We start from the raw sequence: 19,229 nt of genomic DNA, 5'->3' as shown, positions 1-19,229 counted from the left end.
ATGTCAATGTGAAGCTGCCACTGACTCTTTGCTCCATTACATGTAGGTGACAGCGCATACGCCTTGCGTAATTACCTAATGACGCCTTACCTCAATCCCACAACTGCCAATCAACAGAGGTACAATGCAGCACATATTTCGACAAGGAACATCATAGAGCGCACATTTGGGCTGTTGAAGAGCCGATTCAGATGTCTACATAAGACCGGTGGAGCACTGAAGTACAACCCTGAACAATGCTGCAAGATAGTAGCAGCATGTGCCATGCTGCACAATATAGCGACAAGGGGAGGAATGGAAATCGAGGTGTCTGACAGCGATTCGGAGGATGGGAACCAGCAAGTGCCACACCACCATGCAGCACAAGGGGCAAGCGCAGCAGAAGGGCGTAGGAGAAGATTTGACATCACACAAAATTATTTCTGAGGTGAGTAATGATGACACAGAAACTGAATATTGCTATCAAAGTATTCTTTAATGAAATAAAATTGCCATGAGTGTTCAAGCACACTTGTAATCTGAGCAGTGCAATGGACATAAGTGGTTTGCAAATGTCAATTCACTTGTCAGTCTGTGAAAAGTCAAATCCAAATAAATGGTTACGTCACCATAGTGGAATGCACTTGTACATGCCAGTCTAGCGCTTTTTCCCACGAACACCCAGACGCCTGTCAGACCCAGCATTGTCATCCGTTATGTTGGAAGCGGCGGGGGTACTGCTGCGTGTGTTGCGTCTTCCTGCAGTGCGGACTGGAACTGCCACACTACTTAGGCTTGAGCCACCCTCACTACCCTCTTCGGGCGTGGAATTGTTGGCCGCAATTGTGGAAGCATTTAGCAAATCAACTGCATTGGTGACCTGGTCCAGTGCTTTAGCCACATCGCCGCTCCAATGGCACATTTCAGTTTGCATGGTCACAGACCTACGTGCCAGCAGTGCAGTTGTCGTGGCCAATCTATTGTTTGATTTAGCAAATATTTTCAATTGCAGCATTAGTTGACGATGCTGTCTCTTCTGGGATACATTTCCCTCATGCATCACCTTGCTCAGTTGCTGCACACTTTCTGACAGTACTGCTATGTTGCTAGCCATCTTGCCAACTTGCAATTGTACTAATGGTGTGTTTTTTGTCTGCAGGCGCTGCATACGGAGCATCTGTCCCTCAAGACCACCCCAGACATCACTTGGTTGCTCCTCCTGCTGTGTCCTGAGTGCTCTTCCTCTCCTACGCCGGGCTCTGTGATTAGTTCTGGGGACCTGTGGTTGTGGTTGTGTGATGGAAGTTGTCTGGCCATTGCTGCCACCTGGTGTTGCATCAGCCTCATCATCACACTCCATGGTGACTAGGGATGGAACAGTAGCCCTGCGTGACTTTGTTGGACGTGAGGGATTTATTTGCACCACGGGTGTGTCCATCTGTTCACCTGCGCTGGTGTCCTGCATGTCTGGGGATTCGCTATCCACATCTTCTACACGTTGCGCATCTGTGAGGTGAAACAGTGCAACACTGTATTATTTCATGTCTGTGATATTAATTGCACAGTAATAAATTTCTGCCTTTGTAAATGATTTTATACTCTATTAAGCTTTTTTGGGTTGTTACTCTGAGATTTGACATTGTAACTGCTTGACCTGCCTACATCTCCCATAATGCCACCTCACCTACTGAATACATTGTGTACTGGATGTTCAGAGTCTGCACTTGGGCTGTACTGTGGTCATGTTCTACCTTTACATTTTGAAAAACTAAGGAAACATACATTCATCTTACCTTCAGATGTGTTTGCTGCTCCGGACGTGTCCAGCTGGGTCACACCAACAACAGCTTCTGGCTTGATGGTGGATTCAATCAAGTCCTCCATGGGAGTGTTCCCAGTGTCTGTTGGTGTTCCCCCTCCTGTCCTGCAAGTCGTACCATCGTTTTTTGAGTTCTTCAATGGTGCGGTGTGTCACCCCAATGGCATTGACCTTGTTTTGGATCCGGAGCCAGATTTTCCTTTTCTCCTGCTCTGCCACTTTCAATGATGCCTTTCCAAACAGCTTGTCATGGCTGTGGACTACTCCCTCAATGAGGGTGTCAATTTCTTTTTCTGCAAATTTAATTTTGCGTTTCCTGCCTGTTTGGCTCTCCTCTGCTGTTTGTGAGGCTTCCATTTGATAGCAAAAGTTGTTCTTCTGTCTCTGTCACACTCCTGTTCAGCTCCCAGAGCCAGCTCCCTCCTCTCCCTGACACTGTGCACTGGAAATGAGGCTGGTGCTGCTCACTTCCTGGTTGTGATGTCATCAGGATGCATCAAAAAGCGACTTCGGTATTTGCGATTTCGCTAATTGCGAAATCGCTAATAGCGAGTTCGCAAATGCCGAAATCGCAATTTATTTAGCGATTTTTAGCGATTCGCAATATTCTCGCATTGTTTTTGTTGCATCGTGTTTTGCGAGTCTTTATTTGCGATTCCTTAAAAATCGCAAATAAGGACTCGCAAATTCTCTTTTTGATGCATGTGCCTGTATGCATCTGAAGTACACATAACAACACAATTTATGTAGGAGGATCCCAAATTGTTAAAGCAAAAAATGGCTTTAAGTTTCTCCTGCTTAAATACCTTCTCCATTTCTGTTAAATTTAATGATGACATGATATCCCCCAATTTGTTTTTCTAAATCTCCCTCTCATCTGTTCTTAACTGTTGGTGGCTTGTATACCAGAATCACAGATGACAAGTTCTCTGGAGAGAAAAAACAACAACAGACAGCTGAAGCACAAGCTCACAATGCTTCTAAATTCATTTATTGAACAGTTTAAGTGAAAAATGTTTTTTCAGTACTGACGTTATTTGAAATACATTATAAAAATAAGTTTAGTGTAAGGGAGTTTGAGCCAAAAGTTTCAATGGGGATAAACTGTTCAATCCTTCAATCCTTCAGCATTCAGTTGGGATAAAATCAAATTTCTTTTGTCATCAGAGCAGTACACACCCTTGTTTCATGGATAGGATGGAAGCGGTGCTTCAGCTGTCGAGCATAAAGGCTGTGATGGGACAACAGACATCGACAGAAGCGCCAAATTCTTTTTTCAAGTTGTTCACATTTTCACTGACTGTCTGTGGCTTGGAATCGAACTTTGAACGTTACCATGATTCTCTGTGAGCAAAGAATTTGCTTGGAAATAAAGGGGTAGGGTGAAATTTCAGATATCAGAAGCTGGCCTAACTTTGAAGAAGGAAGAACCTCAACACAAAGGTCAACGCTTTGATCAAGAATCCTGGATGAGCAGAGGCCAGCATAACAGAGATTATTGAAGTTTTGGAAAAGATGCAGGGACATGGAGCCAAGCAGGTAGTTCCTCAAGCTGCACCAGTGAGCTCCACAGTAGGCTTAGGACAAGAGCTGAGCCCCTGATAACTCAGGGATCTCAGTGAGGTGTATCGTTCTTTCATGCCGCCAATCCAAACAGAAATATTAAGGACTTCTAAGAATTGGCACTTTGTAAATCCCTCCACCAAGGCACTTCTCCAGATTTGAGGGGGAAAAAAGGTATGAGTTCCACTTGAATAGACTCCTGGACCATACTAAAGAATATATATTGATAAATCTTGCCCTTCCATCTAAATGAGTTCTAAAAATTCTTGATAGTCAGTAGGTCAATGTCTATGTTGGATAGAGAGGAAGAAATATTGATTGAATGTACGTGGTACGTGATTATTTCCCTTCACCGTGCTATGAGACTTTATCAGATGGCATGATTCACTGAAAAAGTTTCCCCACCTTTACCCTTCAAGGCAAAAAGATGGGAATGTTGAGGTGCACAACATTCCAGCATGGAAGAAGGTTGCAGTGTCACTCAGAGCGCCTTACGGAGAGGAGACTGTGGATTTAGAGAGTGCCCCCTTCACTTCCTTTATAGTTTACTCATAAGGATGGAGTCGGCTTGGCGGAACTCTGCAGCGATCTCCTCGAAGGTGCGCCCACGTGTCTCTGGAACACGGAAAAAGGTATAGATGAACGACCCCAGTAGGATAATGGCGAAGCAGAGGAAGACATAGGGGCCGATGAGATGCTAAAAGAGGAAGTCAGATGGAGAGAAAGCGGTACAGATGATTACAGTTCTTTTTTTAAACATGATATAGAATACCCCTGACATAGACACACAACCTTACAAAGAGACACAGAAACAAACACACTCTAGTATCTCTAGTATAAAGAACCATGGACACCAAAACACCTTGGCACAAGGAACCCCAGACAAGCACACCTTCTTGCAAAGAATACATGACAGGCACATCACCTAGCCAAATATACTCTTTTATAAAAAAAAACCAGGATCAGACATATCCCTCTTAGAAAATACACTCCAACACACACTCACACAGAAAAACACACACACCACAAACACATACACACTGCCGTGGTTACCCTACTTCAAAGAACCCCTGACACAGACAAACCTTCTTAGAAAGAATCCTTAGCACACATCCTCATAAAAATATCTTCCCTGGTTACCCCTACCTCCACTTAACTATTTCAATATAACGGGCCCAATTCACAAAGGCAATCTGAGAAAAAAGGATACTTTATGACTTTTGGTATTCACGGAGGTCATTTACGAGTCACATCTTTACAACCGCAATCAGGTCAGAATCTCCGGCTCAAACTGCACTTTCCAGCTCAAGCCGTACTCTCCAACTCCGGACTGATGAAGTGTAATAAATAGGCCGGAAAGCAAGTTTTACAAAAAGGAACATTAGGAACTTTAGATAAAAAGTTTGGTGTAACACTACAGTCTACAGAGGGGAGTGTAAATTGTGGACAGCATTTACCATGATGCAAAGGAGCAAACCTTTCTGGGATGTGATGCAGTGTCTGGCCACACCCTTTTCCCTGCCCAAACAGATTTTCATGACCTCCTCTACCATTTATCCCATGTTCCTAATGTTCCTTTTTATAAAAAGTGCATTCTGGCCCATTGACTACACTTCATCTGGCCCGAGTCGGAGATTTCGGCCCGAGCCGTAGAGTACGGCTTGAGCTAGAGGTTCCGGCCTGACTGCGGACATAAAGATACGACTCGTAAATTACCTCTGTGAATACCAAAAGTCGTAAAGTTTGACTTTTGTCCAAGATTGCCTGTGTGAATTGGGCCCTTTGTTTATATGTACTTACTTGCGCCTATAAACGTTCATCATTGCTTACATAACGTACACAATTTCATTACAAGACCGGAGGCTACATTATGCATTATCTGTTAATGCAGTCACAGGCAGCCACACTACATCAAAAAGTAAAATAGTTCTAGAATAGAACAGACAGATAGTATGAAGGGCATGAGCACCAAACAGACTGCCTCTTTTAAATGCGGCTCTCAAGCAGATAAGTTCCTTTACTATTATCTCTTGTCCTGTACTAAATGTGCTGTTTAATCCATATTAGTTTTAGATTCTTAATTATTGAGATATCCTACTCTTAGGTAATGTGATTACTCAGAGGTCTTTTGTCCTCCTCCCCCCCCTTCCTCCCCTTGATTTGCAATTTTTGGTCATCAAGCCCTCCCGCCCTTCCCCATACCGGAGTATTGCTCCCTCCAAACTGCCTCGGGCGGGTCTGCACTCGATAATGTATTTTTCTACATTCGGACCTAACCTCGTCTCCTTCCCTAAAACCATGGAGTCCGCGTAGATCGCACCTCCCCTTCGCCTTGACACGCATCTTCAACCAAAACAATAACGCCATATTACTCCTTCGCGCGTCTTCCCCAAAAAAGAATATATTTACGAAGCTCCGACTGAAGCTCCGACCGCGTCCCTTAGAGGAGCGGTCCTTGGCAACGGTGGCGCTACGCCCCCATTTTGCCAGTCTCTCTTCTCTAATCTCTTGGCAGCAGCTGCTTCTCGAGGGCTGTTCTCGAGCGTGTTTTGACAGTTACCAGCTGCTGACGGAGTCTGTGCCCCATAGGCTTCAGGTTTTTGATCGCTTCTCCCTGCCCCATACGCTTCAGATTTTTGATCACTTCTTGCCTAAAACTTACCAAAAAAAAAAAAGGGGGGGAAATTGATTATTGTTACCAAGCAATATAAATATTTATAATCTTAATTCTTCTATAATTGACCAATCTCTGCCATATTATGTCGGATACTGAGTCAGATGATGCTGCAACTAGCTCCCCTAATTTCAATAGTGAATCTTTTAAGAGCTTTATTCAAAAAGAGATGAGGTCTTGCATGTTAGACACACTTAAGGAGGTTATGTCCTCAAAAAGACCCTTCCCCTTTTAGGACGAGCTCCCTGAAGACCCCGTTACACATAATGTTACACTTATCAACCAGGGGAAAAGAGCTAAAAAATCTAGAAACACTGAGCCTTGTTTTAAGAGCACTATGGGAGGTCCTAGCACCTCAACTGACTTGGGAGGTCCTAGCACCTCAAACATTGTGGGAGGTCCTCACACCTCGAATTCTACAGGTGTCCTTAGTAGCACAATTTTCTCAGGTGTCCCTCGCGGCACGACTTACATGGGTGTCCCTAGCGGCACAAATTATCGAAGTGCTCATAACATCGCAGAATCTGAGGATGAGGATAGGTTCCCTAATCCTTATGATGAATTTGTCCTTGACTTGGACGATGAGGACCTTGATTTTAATAAACAAATTAATGATGATTCACCATCCTCATCTAAGAATGTCATCCTCAACCCTTTGGGCGAGGGACTGTTTTCGCCACTTAACATCTCCCACACTAGAACCTCAGAATGGTTCCCCCAAGACCATGTGGCGAAATTCATTAAAAGATGGCTCAGGAACACCCTGGAAAGAAAGACTCGTAGTACCCTTAGGTCCGAGTTGCCTAGACCGGCAATTCAAGATAAGGTCTATCAGACCCCAAACCTTGACCTCGACTTAATTAAGTTTTTGTTCAAACTGGGTAAGGACCCCAGAAAGGGTATGGAGAAGTTCCTCTAGGGCTGCCAGGATCACCTTCTCGACATCCTGGCGCCTCTGACAAGAATTTTGGATACAGCAGAAGAATGTCACATCAAGGACACTCCTCTTGAAACTGACCTCGTCAGAGGCTGGAGCCAAGGGGCCTTGGTCCTCCTCGGCAATGCCAACGCTAGCCTTAACATTGAGAGGAGGAGAGTCATTCTCACTAAAATAAATCCAAAATTGGGGGATATGGCCGAAAAAGAACCCTCCCAAAATCCAAAAGGCCTCCTCTTTGATGAGGATATGATTAAGTCAATTGGAAAATATGTCTCTACCTTCACCGCCCTCGACAAAGCCCAAGCCAATATGAGGCGTGTTTTTAATTTCAACCTTTTTGGACGGGCTGGAAGAAGGGGCCTTTCTTCCGGCCGGGGCAGCCAAAGGCCCTTTTCCAGATTCAGAGGCTCTGGAAGAGGCTTCTTCACATCCAACCCTCAATTCTATCCACAAAGAGGGAGAGACTTGCGGAACAGAGGATTCAGATCCCGCGGCACACCCATCAACACCAATCTTCAAAGTAAGTACACCTCTTGCTCCTTCTTTTTCCCCTCCAACGGTAGGGGGCAGGCTACAATTCTTTTACCACATATGGGAAACCTTAACTCAAGACCCCTGGGTTCTAGTGACTGTTCGATTGTTTCAAAATAGACTTTACCAATACCCCTGTACAAACGTACACCCCGAAAGTACTATCTCTCCCAGAGGATCAACACAAGATTGTAGAAGAAGAGATTGCTTCCATGCTTCTGAAAGGCGCAATCTTAGAGGTTACGTGGAGTTTAAAGAGATTTGTAAGCACTCTTTTTCTTGTTAAAAAAAAAAAGGACAAAGGTTGGAGACCCGTCATAAACCTACGGGAATTGAACAAGTATCTGGTCTACAGGCATTTCAAAATGGAGGGCATACACCTCCTGAGAGACCTACTATAAGGAGACTGGTTGGTCAAACTAGACTTAAATGACGCCTACTTTACCATTCCAATGGCCAAAGAACACCAACCCTTCCTTCAATTCACTTGGAACAATCGGCTTTATCAATTTAAGGCTCTACCCTTCGGTCTTTCCTCTGTCCCTTGGTGCTTCACCAAGATCATGAGAACTATCACCTCCCTTTTACGGGACAGAGGTATTCGCTTAATTATATATCTGGAGGACATTCTCATTATGTCCCAACACCACTCTCCAGTCCTGAAAGACTTGAAGATTGCAATGGATCTCATAGTGAGTCTAGGCTTCATTATAAACCGGGAAAAATCAATCCTTACCCCCTCCAGATCCCTGGAGTTCCTCGGTTTTACAGTAGACACTTCAAAATGTCTTCTCTTAATTCCCCCAAAGAAGATCGCAAAAATTTGCAAAGAGATCAGGTTTGTTCTAAAACAAGACTCTCTAACACTGAGGGAGTTAGCCAGACTTTTAGGTCTCCTTTCTTCTTCTATTCAAGCCATCTTCCTGGGACCTCTCAACTACCGAGCACTTCAGAGAATAAAAGGGAAGGCTCTCAAATCCGGCCTGTGGTACGGGGACCTCGTGAACCTAGATCAAGAAGCCAGGTCGGAGCTCTCCTGGTGGCTGGATAATTTGGATGCCTGGAATGGCAAGGCAATCTTTGGCTCAACTCCGGAGTTCGTGCTGGAATCAGATGCGAGCCTTTATGGTTGGGGTGCTCACCTCCTCAACCAAAACACTGGTGGGGTTTGGTCTCTTGCGGAGACCTCCCACCACATAAACGTTTTAGAACTTACAGCAGGCTTATACGCTCTAATGAGCTTCAGACACTCCCTTCAAGGGAGATCTGTTATCCTGAAGATGGACAACATTGCCGCAGTGTCCTACATCAACTGCCTAGGCGGGACCAGATCAGAAGACCTCTCCAACTTAGCCAAGAGACTCTGGATGTTTTGCTTAGAGCACAAGATTGCTCTAAAGGCGGAGTATCTCCCTGGAAAGGCAAATATTTCCACAGATTGGATTTCGAGATTTTTCTTGGACTTCAGCGATTGGAAACTCAACGTAGATGTTTTCAACGCTTTAAATCGCTTTTGGGGCCACTGGATGTCGACTTATATGTGAGCAGACTAACCTTCCAGTTAGAGAAATACTTCAGTTGGATGCCGGACCCGGGCACCTTTGCAGTAAACGCCTTTCTACAGTGCTGGTCAGACCTTCGGGGTTACGCGCTCCCTCCATTTGCCATGATTCAAAGAGTTTTGAAGAAGGTGAGACAGGACCAATGTTCTTTAATCCTGATAACCCCCTTTTGGCCGTCTCAGGCCTGGTTCCTGACCACCCTGGAGTTAGCATGCAATATTCCTTTCTTAATTCCAGCGGTCAAGGGTCTGGTTACAAACGCAGACGGAGAAGATCACCATCTAATCCTTTCCCGGGAATTTGAACCTTCTTGCCTGGAGAGTGTCAGGAAATCCAATGAATGTCTGGCCTTTCGTCATCAGCTGCAACTCTCCTCGGAGAATCTTGGGCCCCTGGAAGACACTATAGGTACAACAACATTTGGAGAAAATGGTTTCGTTGGTGCCTGGAGAGGGACTTGGATCCCGTGGAGGCTCCTATCGTACACGTAGTTCATTTTCTTGTCGAACAATTCGATATGGGTCTTTCCTATAGATCTATTAATTGTTATAGATCAGCTATCTCTGCTGGTCATTCTCTCATCAATGGAAAGACGGTAGGTAAAAATGTTATTGTTTGTAGAGTCATGAAGAGTATTAGGCTGAAGAGGCCTAAGTATCAATCCATGTGGGACGTTAAGGCTATTTTAGACCTTTTTTTCATCTTGGCCTGATAATTCTTTTCTTAATAGGAAATGTCTTTCTATTAAACTTGCAACTCTCTTGTGCTTAATTTCCTGCCGTAGAGTCTCTGATATTAAATGTCTTGATATATCTTATAGATCTTATGATATGTTTGGTGTTAAATTTGAAATAGTTAGAAGAACCAAAACTATGTCAGATTCTATTTTTTATCCTTGTTTCGACCTGTGTAAGAAACTTTGTGTTGTAGACTGTATGAAGGAATATTAAAGTAGAATGAATGATCTTCACCCTCATGACGCTAATCAACTGCTTATTTCCTTTGTCAAACCATTCAAACCCATTAGCTCTGCTTCCATTGCCAGATGGGTCAAGTCCGCTATGAACCTAGCCGGTGTTAACTTATCTAAATTCCAGGCCCATTCTCTTAGAGGTGCTATTGCCAGTAAGTCCTTCTGGTCTGGTGGTAAGTTGGATGATATCCTCAAAGCAGTGGACTGGTCCAATGCATCCACTTTTGCTCGACCCTATTGCAAACCAATCGAGCACATGTCCGATGTTGTCCTACAAGGCTACCAACATGCATAATGTAGCCTCCGGTCTTGTAATGAAATTGCGATTCTCATATTAACATGATCAAAGAATCTGGATTTCATTAAAGACACGGAGGCTAACATTATCTCTCCCGTCCCTCCCTGGGTCGGACTATTCCTTGCTTATTCTGCTTTTTAAATGCATCATTACGATTGTTGTTTTAATCTTCTGCCTGTATTTATTTATTATACCGCTGTATTTTTCAGTTTTGATGCTCTGTTATTTTAACATCTTTAACATACGCCTCCTTCTTTTCAGACATCTCCTCTTAATGGATTCTTCTCGTCATCCTTGTCTCCTCCTCACTTCTCCTCGTTATCTCCTTCCGGACTCTTGGATCCTGCATCTTCAAGATTAAGATGAAGCTTACCTTTTTGGAACTTTTTCGTTGTTCCTCCACATTTAAAAGAGGCAGTCTGTTTGGTGCTCATGCCCTTCATACCATCTGTCTGTTCTATTTTAGAACTGTTTTACTTTATGATGTAGTGCGGCTGCTTGTGACACGGAGGCTAACATTATGCATTATCTTTTAATGCATAATGTTCGCCTCCGTGTCTTTAATGAAATCCAGATTCTCTGATCATGTTAATAGGAGAATCGCAATTCATCACAAATCTATTCTCTGCGCAAAGAGCTCTTCTACCTGGAGGCTAGGTCCACATTCTATAGTCACCCCCACTAGAATAATATAATAAAAGTGAGTATTGCATTTCATGCATTGTCACAGGGAGCTTTCCACTACCACGGTGGAAGCTTCCAGGGGATGGGGAAAGTTGTGTCAGTGACTGTGTATTACTGTGTATTACTAAGAAGAAACATTGGCGTAGGAGTTGATGGCAGGCTTCTCATAAACTAGACATCTCCTTCAGTAGAACTAATGATCCTACAGTAAAGAGCTCTAGATATTTCAATACTATGAGCCTCTTTTACACTCCTATGGAAATCTGCTAAATGTGATGTAATTGGATTACGTCCCACTGAACAAATTCTGACAATTATAAGAAAAGTAGTATTACGAACTAATGAAATATCACATTATGTGGGATAACGTGATTACTGAAATTATTGTGCAGATATGCCTAAAACTGATGCAATAACAAGTGATCCAGAATGTGATAACATAATGATCAATGTGTGCTGTTTCTTTGGATTTACTGCTCACTTGTAAACCATTTTCTATTTGTTACCCCTTAAATACTGAAACACATTTATAAGACTTTCTCTCATTGAAGCTGATCATACCACCAACTAAGCAACTGCTGAGAAAACACAACATCATATAAGAAGTATCAAGCAAAGGCCATCCACCTCCAGAAATGACTCACACAACACAAAAGCATGTCACGCTGTGTACTCTGAACAAGTCAAACCTAATCAAATAGAAAGTAAAATACATTCCTAGAGTCGCCACAAAAGCCTATGTGTTCTTAGATGTGCCTTTTTCCTCTTCTACAGGTTAATACTTTCATTAGATTTATGACTAATAAAAGGAAAAATAAGCAAGAAAGAAACATATATAGAAAGAAATAAAGAAAAAATGACAGAAGGATGATACATGAATAAAAGAAACGGAATGAACAAAGAAGTTAGTGAACATACATTAAAAATAAGGAAGAAAGAATTTATAGGACAAAGAAAATATAAATAATGGAATAAACAAAAGAAAGCAAGGAAGAATAATAAAAAGAGGTGAAGAATATAGATACTGAGATAAAAGAATGAAGGCAAAGTTAGAATAAGCAAAGATGAATAGCTACAGAGAGGGAAAGAAATCTCAGGAAAAGACAAGAAAACAAAATATATGAACATGAAAGACATAAAAAAATAAATGAATACACTGAAGAAGAAAGATAGTGAAAGAGAGAGAAAGAGAAGGAAGAAGGTAGGAAACAGAAGACAAAGAAAAAAAATAAGAAATTATATATATAATAAAAAGGAAGAATATACATTAAGAAACCCAAGGCAGAATGAGGGAAATGAAAAAGCGTTACAAATATTTGAAAGAAAGATAAATTCGGACTGACAGCAAAAGTGAAGAAGAAACAATTAACAATAACAGAAAGTGTACAGATGTAACAAGGAACATGGAAAAAATATGTCACAAAGAAGCAAATATATAAAAGAAAAAGTACAAGATGAGGAAAACCTTGGAAAGAAAATGCAAAGAAAAGAAAAAGTATTATGCACATGAACATGAACATGAACGAACGAAGGATAATAAAGGAATGAAATACAGAAAAAAGAGAGAGAGAGAGATAGAGAGAAGGAAATTAGAAAGGGGGTCACCAATAGTAGAGAGAAGAAATTTAGAGGAGTAACAGAAATTACTAAACAAAGTGTGATAAATAAAGAGCCATTGCCCAACACCTTCACCTACCCGGAGTGGCTGGTAGAACATTCCAACGAAGAACTTGTTAAGCCAGTTCCAGCTGCTGGCCACCCCCATGGCCACGGGCCGGGCCGACTGACTGAAGAGCTCTGCGGTGATGTACCAGGCAATGGGGCCCGGTCCCACCTCGTAGAAAGCCACAAAGGTGAAGACAGCCAGGACCATTGGGTAACTCATCCACGGGATCTCACTCTGTAGAAGAAACAGGTTCTATTAAAGGACTTCTGGAATACCTGTTGGAGTAACAGTGTGGAGGGAAGCAACTCATGGAATAAAATCTTCTTGTATATTTAGAACATTCTGAAAGACGTATCTGGTTGTAGATAAGAAGACCTTTTGTATTGTGCAGAACATTCAGAGGTACCAAACACAGATTCATTAAGTATTAAGTATAACAATCACAGAGATACTTTGAGTTTCAATGGGGAAAATGTGTATTCATTTGTTGCAAGGCGGACCCCGGGGGAGTCGGAGAGACCACCCAGGGGGGCCCCCACACTGTACGAAGTAGCCGAGCGCTGCTGAGAAGCCTCCTAGGAGAGGTCCTTCTCCTATACCGTACCAGCACAGTAACACCACCACACAGGACTCGAGGCTGTTTATCACGATGAGCAATTCTTTATCAGCATTTAGGAGGTTATGGTTATCGATATATACAAGGGGGGGATCGAGGGATCCGCAAGAGTCTCAAAGTCTTTGGTAGGGACGGGGTAGCGGGACAGTCTTTGGTAGTGGCGGGGTACGAGGGTACCTTAGGCCCAGTTCTTGTTCCTCAAGCTGGAGGGACTCCGTGTCCCGGAGTGGTCGAGCCGCGACGGCGTCAGCAGGGCTCTGGTGATCAGTTCGTGGAGCTTGAGCCGCGACTAGGTCAGCAGGGCTCTTCAGGTGGTTCAGTTCAGCTCGAGCCGCGACGACGTCAGCAGGGCTCTGGGGGAGGCTTCAGCGAGGTTGAGCCGCGACGGCGTCAGCAGGGCCCCGATGTTCCGTGAGGTTCCTTGTCTCAATAAGGTGGAGCCGCGACGCAGTCAGCTGGGCTCGTGGTATAGGGTCAAGCAAGAGTTCTTCGCCGTAGGGTCAGCCGCGATTCAATCAGCAGGGCTCTTGACTCCGGGATACAACTGCCGTTCCCTTGTGGGGTTGCCCCAGATATAGGTCTGGAGGTCTTTGATGTCTGGATCCTCGTGCCTGGTGGGGGGCGGAGAGGCCGGGCTGGGAGAGGCCAGACGCCCAGCGGGAGAGGCGCCAGGCCCGGGGAGGCCGGAGGACGATCGCACCTAGGTGTGGGGGGACGGTGGGGGTCCCATCGAAACTCTCCTCCTCCGGGAGAGGTGAAGTGGCCACGTGGTGCCCCCTGGCCAGATCTTGGTGCCTCGATGTCAGGGCTTCGCTGGGGCCGAGGCCGGGGGGAGCCGGGTTGCGTGGGCTGGTGCGTGGAGCAAGCATGGAGGGAACCCCGAAGAGATGAGGGGTTCCTGTGCGGCCTGGAAAAGGGGGCCGCTGAGGCGGGTGTAGGCAAATGGATACAATCCAAGGGGGACCTCGAAGGGAGGAGAGGTCCCTGGTGGCCTGAAAGGGCGGCCCGTGTAGGCCGGTGAGGGGCGACGAGCACAAACCACGAGGGTTAAGACCACGCCACGAGGTCGGGTCCAACAGGCGTCCCCCCCAGCCAAAGGCAGGGAGAGTCACCCATTTCCTTGGGGGTTCTCCTCGTCGAGGCGGAAGAAGCGGGACAGGCCGTCGGCGTTGGCGTGGTCACTGCCGGGCCGGTGTTCAACAGAAAAGTCCATCCCTTGCAGCGAGATGGACCATCGCAGCAGCTTGGGGTTCCCGCCCCTCATTTGCATTAACCACCGCAAGGGCCGGTGGTCGGTCTGGACCCGGAAGTGGGTGCCGAAGAGATAGGGCCGGAGCTTTTTGAGGGCCCACACTACAGCGAAGGCCTCCCGCTCGATGGTGCTCCACCGCTGCTCCCGGGGCAGCAGCCGTCGGCTGATGAAGGCCACGGGTCTGTCGAGTCCCTCCGAATCTACCTGGGACAGGACGGCCCCAATTCCATATTCGGAGGCGTCCGTCTGCACCACGAACTCCTTGCTGTAGTCCGGGGCCTGTAGCACGGGGGCCGTGCACATTGCCGTTTTGAGGGCCTCGAAGGCCGCCTGGCAGCGGGGGGTCCAGTGTACCTTCTTGGGCTGCTTTTTTTGACGTGAGTTCTGTGAGGGGGCCGACAATGCTCCCATAGTCTCTGATGAATCGCAGGTAGTACCCGGTGAGGCCCAGGAAGGCCCGGACAGCTGTCTGGGTGGTGGGGGGTTCCCACGCCTGGATGGCATCAACTTTCGGTTGGAGGGGAGCCACCTGGCCGCTCCCTACTTGATGGCCCAGATAGGTCACCGATCCTTGGCCTATCTGGCATTTGCTGGCCTTGATCGTGAGCCCGGCCCTTTGGAGGGCGGTCAGGACTGCTTTGAGGTGTCCCAGGTGCTCAGCCCAGTTGCTGCTATATACGGCAATGTCATCCAAATAAGCCACGCTGAAGGCCTCTAGCCCGGCCAGGACCTTGTTCACTAGTCTCTGGAAGGTGGCCGGGGCGTTCTTCATGCCGAAGGGCATCACCCGAAAGTGGTAGTGCCCGTCAGGGGTGGAGAAAGCGGATCTTTCTTGGGCACCGGGGGTGAGCTGGATCTGCCAGTACCCGGCGGTGAGGTCAAAAGTGCTCAGGTAGCGGGCTGCCCCTAAGCGGTCGATGAGTTTGTCGGCCCGGGGAAGAGGATGGGCATCGGTCTTGGTAACGGCGTTCAGGGCCCAGTAGTCCACACAAAATCGTAGCTCCGGGGGGGTGCCTGGTGCGGCAGCTTTGGGCACCAGGACGACGGGACTGGCCCACGGGCTGTCGGAGGGCTCGATGACCCCGAGGGCCAGCATCTTCGCCACCTCAGCCTGGATGCAGGCCCGCACCCGGTCGGGTACTCTGTAGGCTCGGTGTCGCACGGGGGGACTGTACCCAGTGTCGACGTCGTGGACACACCATGGAGTCACCCCCGGAGTGAGGGAGAAGAGGGCCGCAAAGGGCTGCAACAGTTGCTGACAGTCGTGGTGCTGTTCCGGGGTCAGGGAGAGGGCGAGTTGGACGCCTTCGATGGTCCCGTCGTGGTCGCTGGTCCGCAGGAGGTCGGGTAGGGGCTCGGAGTCGCCTTCGCCCCCGTCGTCGGTCGCTAGCAGTAGGCTTAGTTCAGTCCGGGCAATGTGGGGTTTGAGCCGGTTAGCGTGCAGAACCCGGAGGGGGTTCCGGGGAGACTCCATGTCGATCAGGTAGGTGACAGGGCTCTTCTTTTCCACCACCTTGAAGGGCCCGGTCCATTTGTCCTGGAGGGCACAGGGGTCAACCGGTGACATGACCCAGACCTGCTGGCCCGGCTCAAACTCGATGGTAGAGGCGTTTTGATCGTACCATCTTTTCATGTCCTCCTGGCTGGGCATGAGGTTGGCTTCGGCCAGGGCTCGGAACCTTCGGGTCTGGTTGCGGAGGGTCAGGAGGTATCTGTAGACGTCGGGAGGGGCATCTCGGGGCTTCGTCTCCCAGCCTTCCTTGACCAGGCTGAGGGGTCCTCGGACGGGATGCCCGTACAACAATTCGAAAGGGCTGAACCCCAGGGACTTCTGCGGGACCTCCCGATAGGCAAACAGGAGGCACGGCAGCAGGACATCCCATCTCCGCCGTAGGGGCTCTTCCAGGCCCTTGATCATGCCTTTTAAGGTTCTGTTGAACCGCTCGACCAGTCCGTTCCCCTGAGGGTGTTATGGGGTGGTGAACTTGTACGTGACCCCGCACTGCTGCCACAGGGACCGCATGTATTTAGAGATGAAGTTCGTACCTCGGTCGCTCACCACTTCTCGGGGGAACCCCACTCTCGAGAAGATCCCCATTAAGGCCCGGCCCACTACGGGGGCGGTCACAGTTCGAAGCGGGATGGCCTCAGGGTACCTGGTTGCGTGGTCCACGAAGACCAGGATAAAGCGGTGACCCAGGGTGGTCTGGGGGTCCAGGGGCCCTACGATGTCTATTCCGACCTGTTCGAAGGGGGTGTTGACTGCTGGGAAGGGCTGGAGAGGGGCTTTGACCCTTCCCCCCCGTCTTGCAGCTGGCTTGGCAGGTCTGGCAGGACCGGCAGTGGTTGTCCACGTCCCTCCGCATCCGGGGCCAGTAGAAGTGGGTCACCAGGCGGCTGTAGGTTTTGTCCTGCCCCAGGTGCCCAGCGAGGGGCACATCATGTGCCAGGTTAAGGAGGAACTCCCGAAACCGGAGGGGGACCACCAGCACTCGACTGGCCCCTAGTTCGGCAATCTTCTGCTCGCTGTACAGTAGTCCTTCAGCCCAATAGACCCAGTGGGTTCCGGTCTGGTCACCGTTGGCCTGCGAGGCCGCTTGTTGCCGGACTCCTTCAAGGGAGGGGCAGGTCTTCTGTTCCTGCAAGAACTGTTCTCTGGTGGGGCCCCCGTCGTGGCGCCATTGGGCAAGTTCCGGGAGTGTGCCGAGAGAGGCGATCTCGTCCGGGGGCATCGGTGTCCGCCTCTTCCTCGCTGGAGGCAGGCGGTGGCACGGGCCCCTCGGGCTCAACGGTGTCGGCGGCCATGGACGAACGGGGAGCCTGGGCGGCCATGGACCGGGTGGTGGCGCAGGCCCATTCGGGTAGTCCTAGCATTCGGAGATGCTCTCGCCGCTCCACTTGAGCCCAGGGGGAACTCTCAAGGTCGTTCCCCAGGAGGCAGTCCACCGGGGCGTCGTCGCGGACAGTCACCTTCAGTATGCCCGTCACCCCTCCCCATTCGAAGGGAATCTGTGCCATCTGGCACATGCTCTCGCTGTTGTCGGCCGTCCGGACGGGGCATAGCACATTTGGCAGGATCTGTTCGGGGGCCACCAGGTGGCAGTGGACAGCGGTGACACTGGCTCCGGTGTCACGGAGGGCTTCGGGCCGTCGTCCATTGATAGTGACCCACTGTTGGTACTTCTGGGTGTTGCTCGGGATGGGGGTTCGGGGCACCATTTCTTGGCTGCCCAGGCAGACCAGGGACATCGCCGCCGGCTCCCACTCAGTGGACCCCCCGCTGAGGGGTTCTTCCTCTTCCTCCCCTTCTCCCAGGGCGGCAGCCACTAGTTGTCGGGGCGGGGCACCGCTGGTCCCACTTCGTCGGTTCATGGGGCAGGCAGGGTCGCTGGCATAGTGTCCTGTTTGTTGGCAGCCGTAGCAGGTTATCATGGGCCGGGGTCCGGCTTTGGCTGGCGCCGTCCCTCTTCGGGCTAGGCTCGGGGAGGTGTGTTGCTGAGGCGGCCCTCGCGGCGGACTCCGGGGCGGCCCGGCTGGGATGTCCCGACTCCTGTTCGACCCTCCTCCCCCGCCGCGCTGGCGGGGGGGTCCGGTGGGGTTTCGCTGGTACTCCCCCATCGAGCTCCGGGAGACTCGGGTGTTGACCCATCGATCGGCCTCGGCGGCAAGCTTCCGCGGCTCGGTCAGCTTGCTGTCAAGGAGGTGTTGTCTTAGCTCCACGAAGCAGTTGTTGGAGAGGTGTTCCCAAATAATGAGGTCGACCAGCTGCCCATAGGTGGCGACCTTGCTCCCCTTGATCCAACCTTCTAGGGCCCTGCTGAAAAAGTCAACATACTCTACCCACGTGGTACGGGGGATTTTCTTGCAGTCTCTGAACCGCTGGCGGTACATTTCCGCGGTTAGTCCATAGCGGGTGAGCAGGGCCTCGTTCATATGGTCGTACGAGGTCATCACTTCTTCCGGGAGCTGGAGTAGGGTGTCTCGGCCCTCGCTAAGGAACCGACCCCATAGGCCGGCACCCCAATCCTTCCGGGGTACCCGATGGGAGGTCATGGCCACCTCGTACGCCTTAAACCACTGCTGGATGTCGTCATTTTTATAGTACTCCTTGACGACATCTTTGGGAATATGGACCTTGGCCTCGGTGGGCGGCAGAGCGTCTCTATTGCTGGGGGTGTCGGTCTCCCCCTTCTGGGCCTTGAGCTCGAGTTCTTTGAGGCCCCGCTCGTGTTCGAGGGTCAGCCTTTTCTCCTCCAGCTCTCGATGCCGCTTCTTCTCCTCTATCTCCTCTTGTAGCCGTAGCTGTTCTATGGCCAATTTCTTTTCGGCCAGCAAGAGTTCGCCGTCCAGCCGAAGTCGTGCGAGCTCTAGCTCATGGGTCCGGACCTTCTCTCGCTCTCGTATTTCTTCCGCGGAGAGGCCGGTTTCCAGGCTGTTTCTCCCCCCGTTCGCGGGGGTCGGGGCTGGTGGCGTGGCTGCATTCAGGGGCAGGGGACCTTCGCTCTGGGAGGGACCCGCCTCGGACTCTATCCAGGTTCTCAGGGCTTCCTGCATCTCTTCCTTGGTACCTAGGCCGGTGGTCGCAATGCCCTTGTCCTTGCAGAACTGTTTTAACTCTTTGTGTGTGTACTCTTCCAATCGTTCTGGTTGGAACTCCATGGTCTCTGTTCGT

At 48.8% G+C, this 19,229-nt stretch overlaps 1 protein-coding gene across 1 annotated transcript in view; it reads right to left on the bottom strand.

Moving 5' to 3' along the window:
* Positions 1-2,774: 2,774 nt before the first annotated feature.
* The window catches only part of LOC146812800 (solute carrier family 2, facilitated glucose transporter member 1-like), a 161,410-nt gene continuing 144,955 nt past the window's right edge, over positions 2,775-19,229 (bottom strand). The window contains exons 10-11 of the mRNA XM_085614622.1: positions 12,720-12,923; positions 2,775-4,058 (exon numbers count right to left, since the gene is read on the bottom strand). Of these exons, the coding sequence (XP_085470748.1) occupies positions 3,900-4,058; positions 12,720-12,923 (363 nt within the window). The 3' untranslated portion in view covers positions 2,775-3,899. The remainder of the gene's footprint in view (positions 4,059-12,719; positions 12,924-19,229) is intronic.

Source organism: Triturus cristatus, chromosome 7, assembly GCF_964204655.1.
Source record: "Triturus cristatus chromosome 7, aTriCri1.1, whole genome shotgun sequence".
Taxonomy (NCBI): domain Eukaryota; kingdom Metazoa; phylum Chordata; class Amphibia; order Caudata; family Salamandridae; genus Triturus; species Triturus cristatus.
Note: the sequence above shows the minus strand (reverse complement) of the source record. Positions and strands in the feature narration are given on the sequence as shown.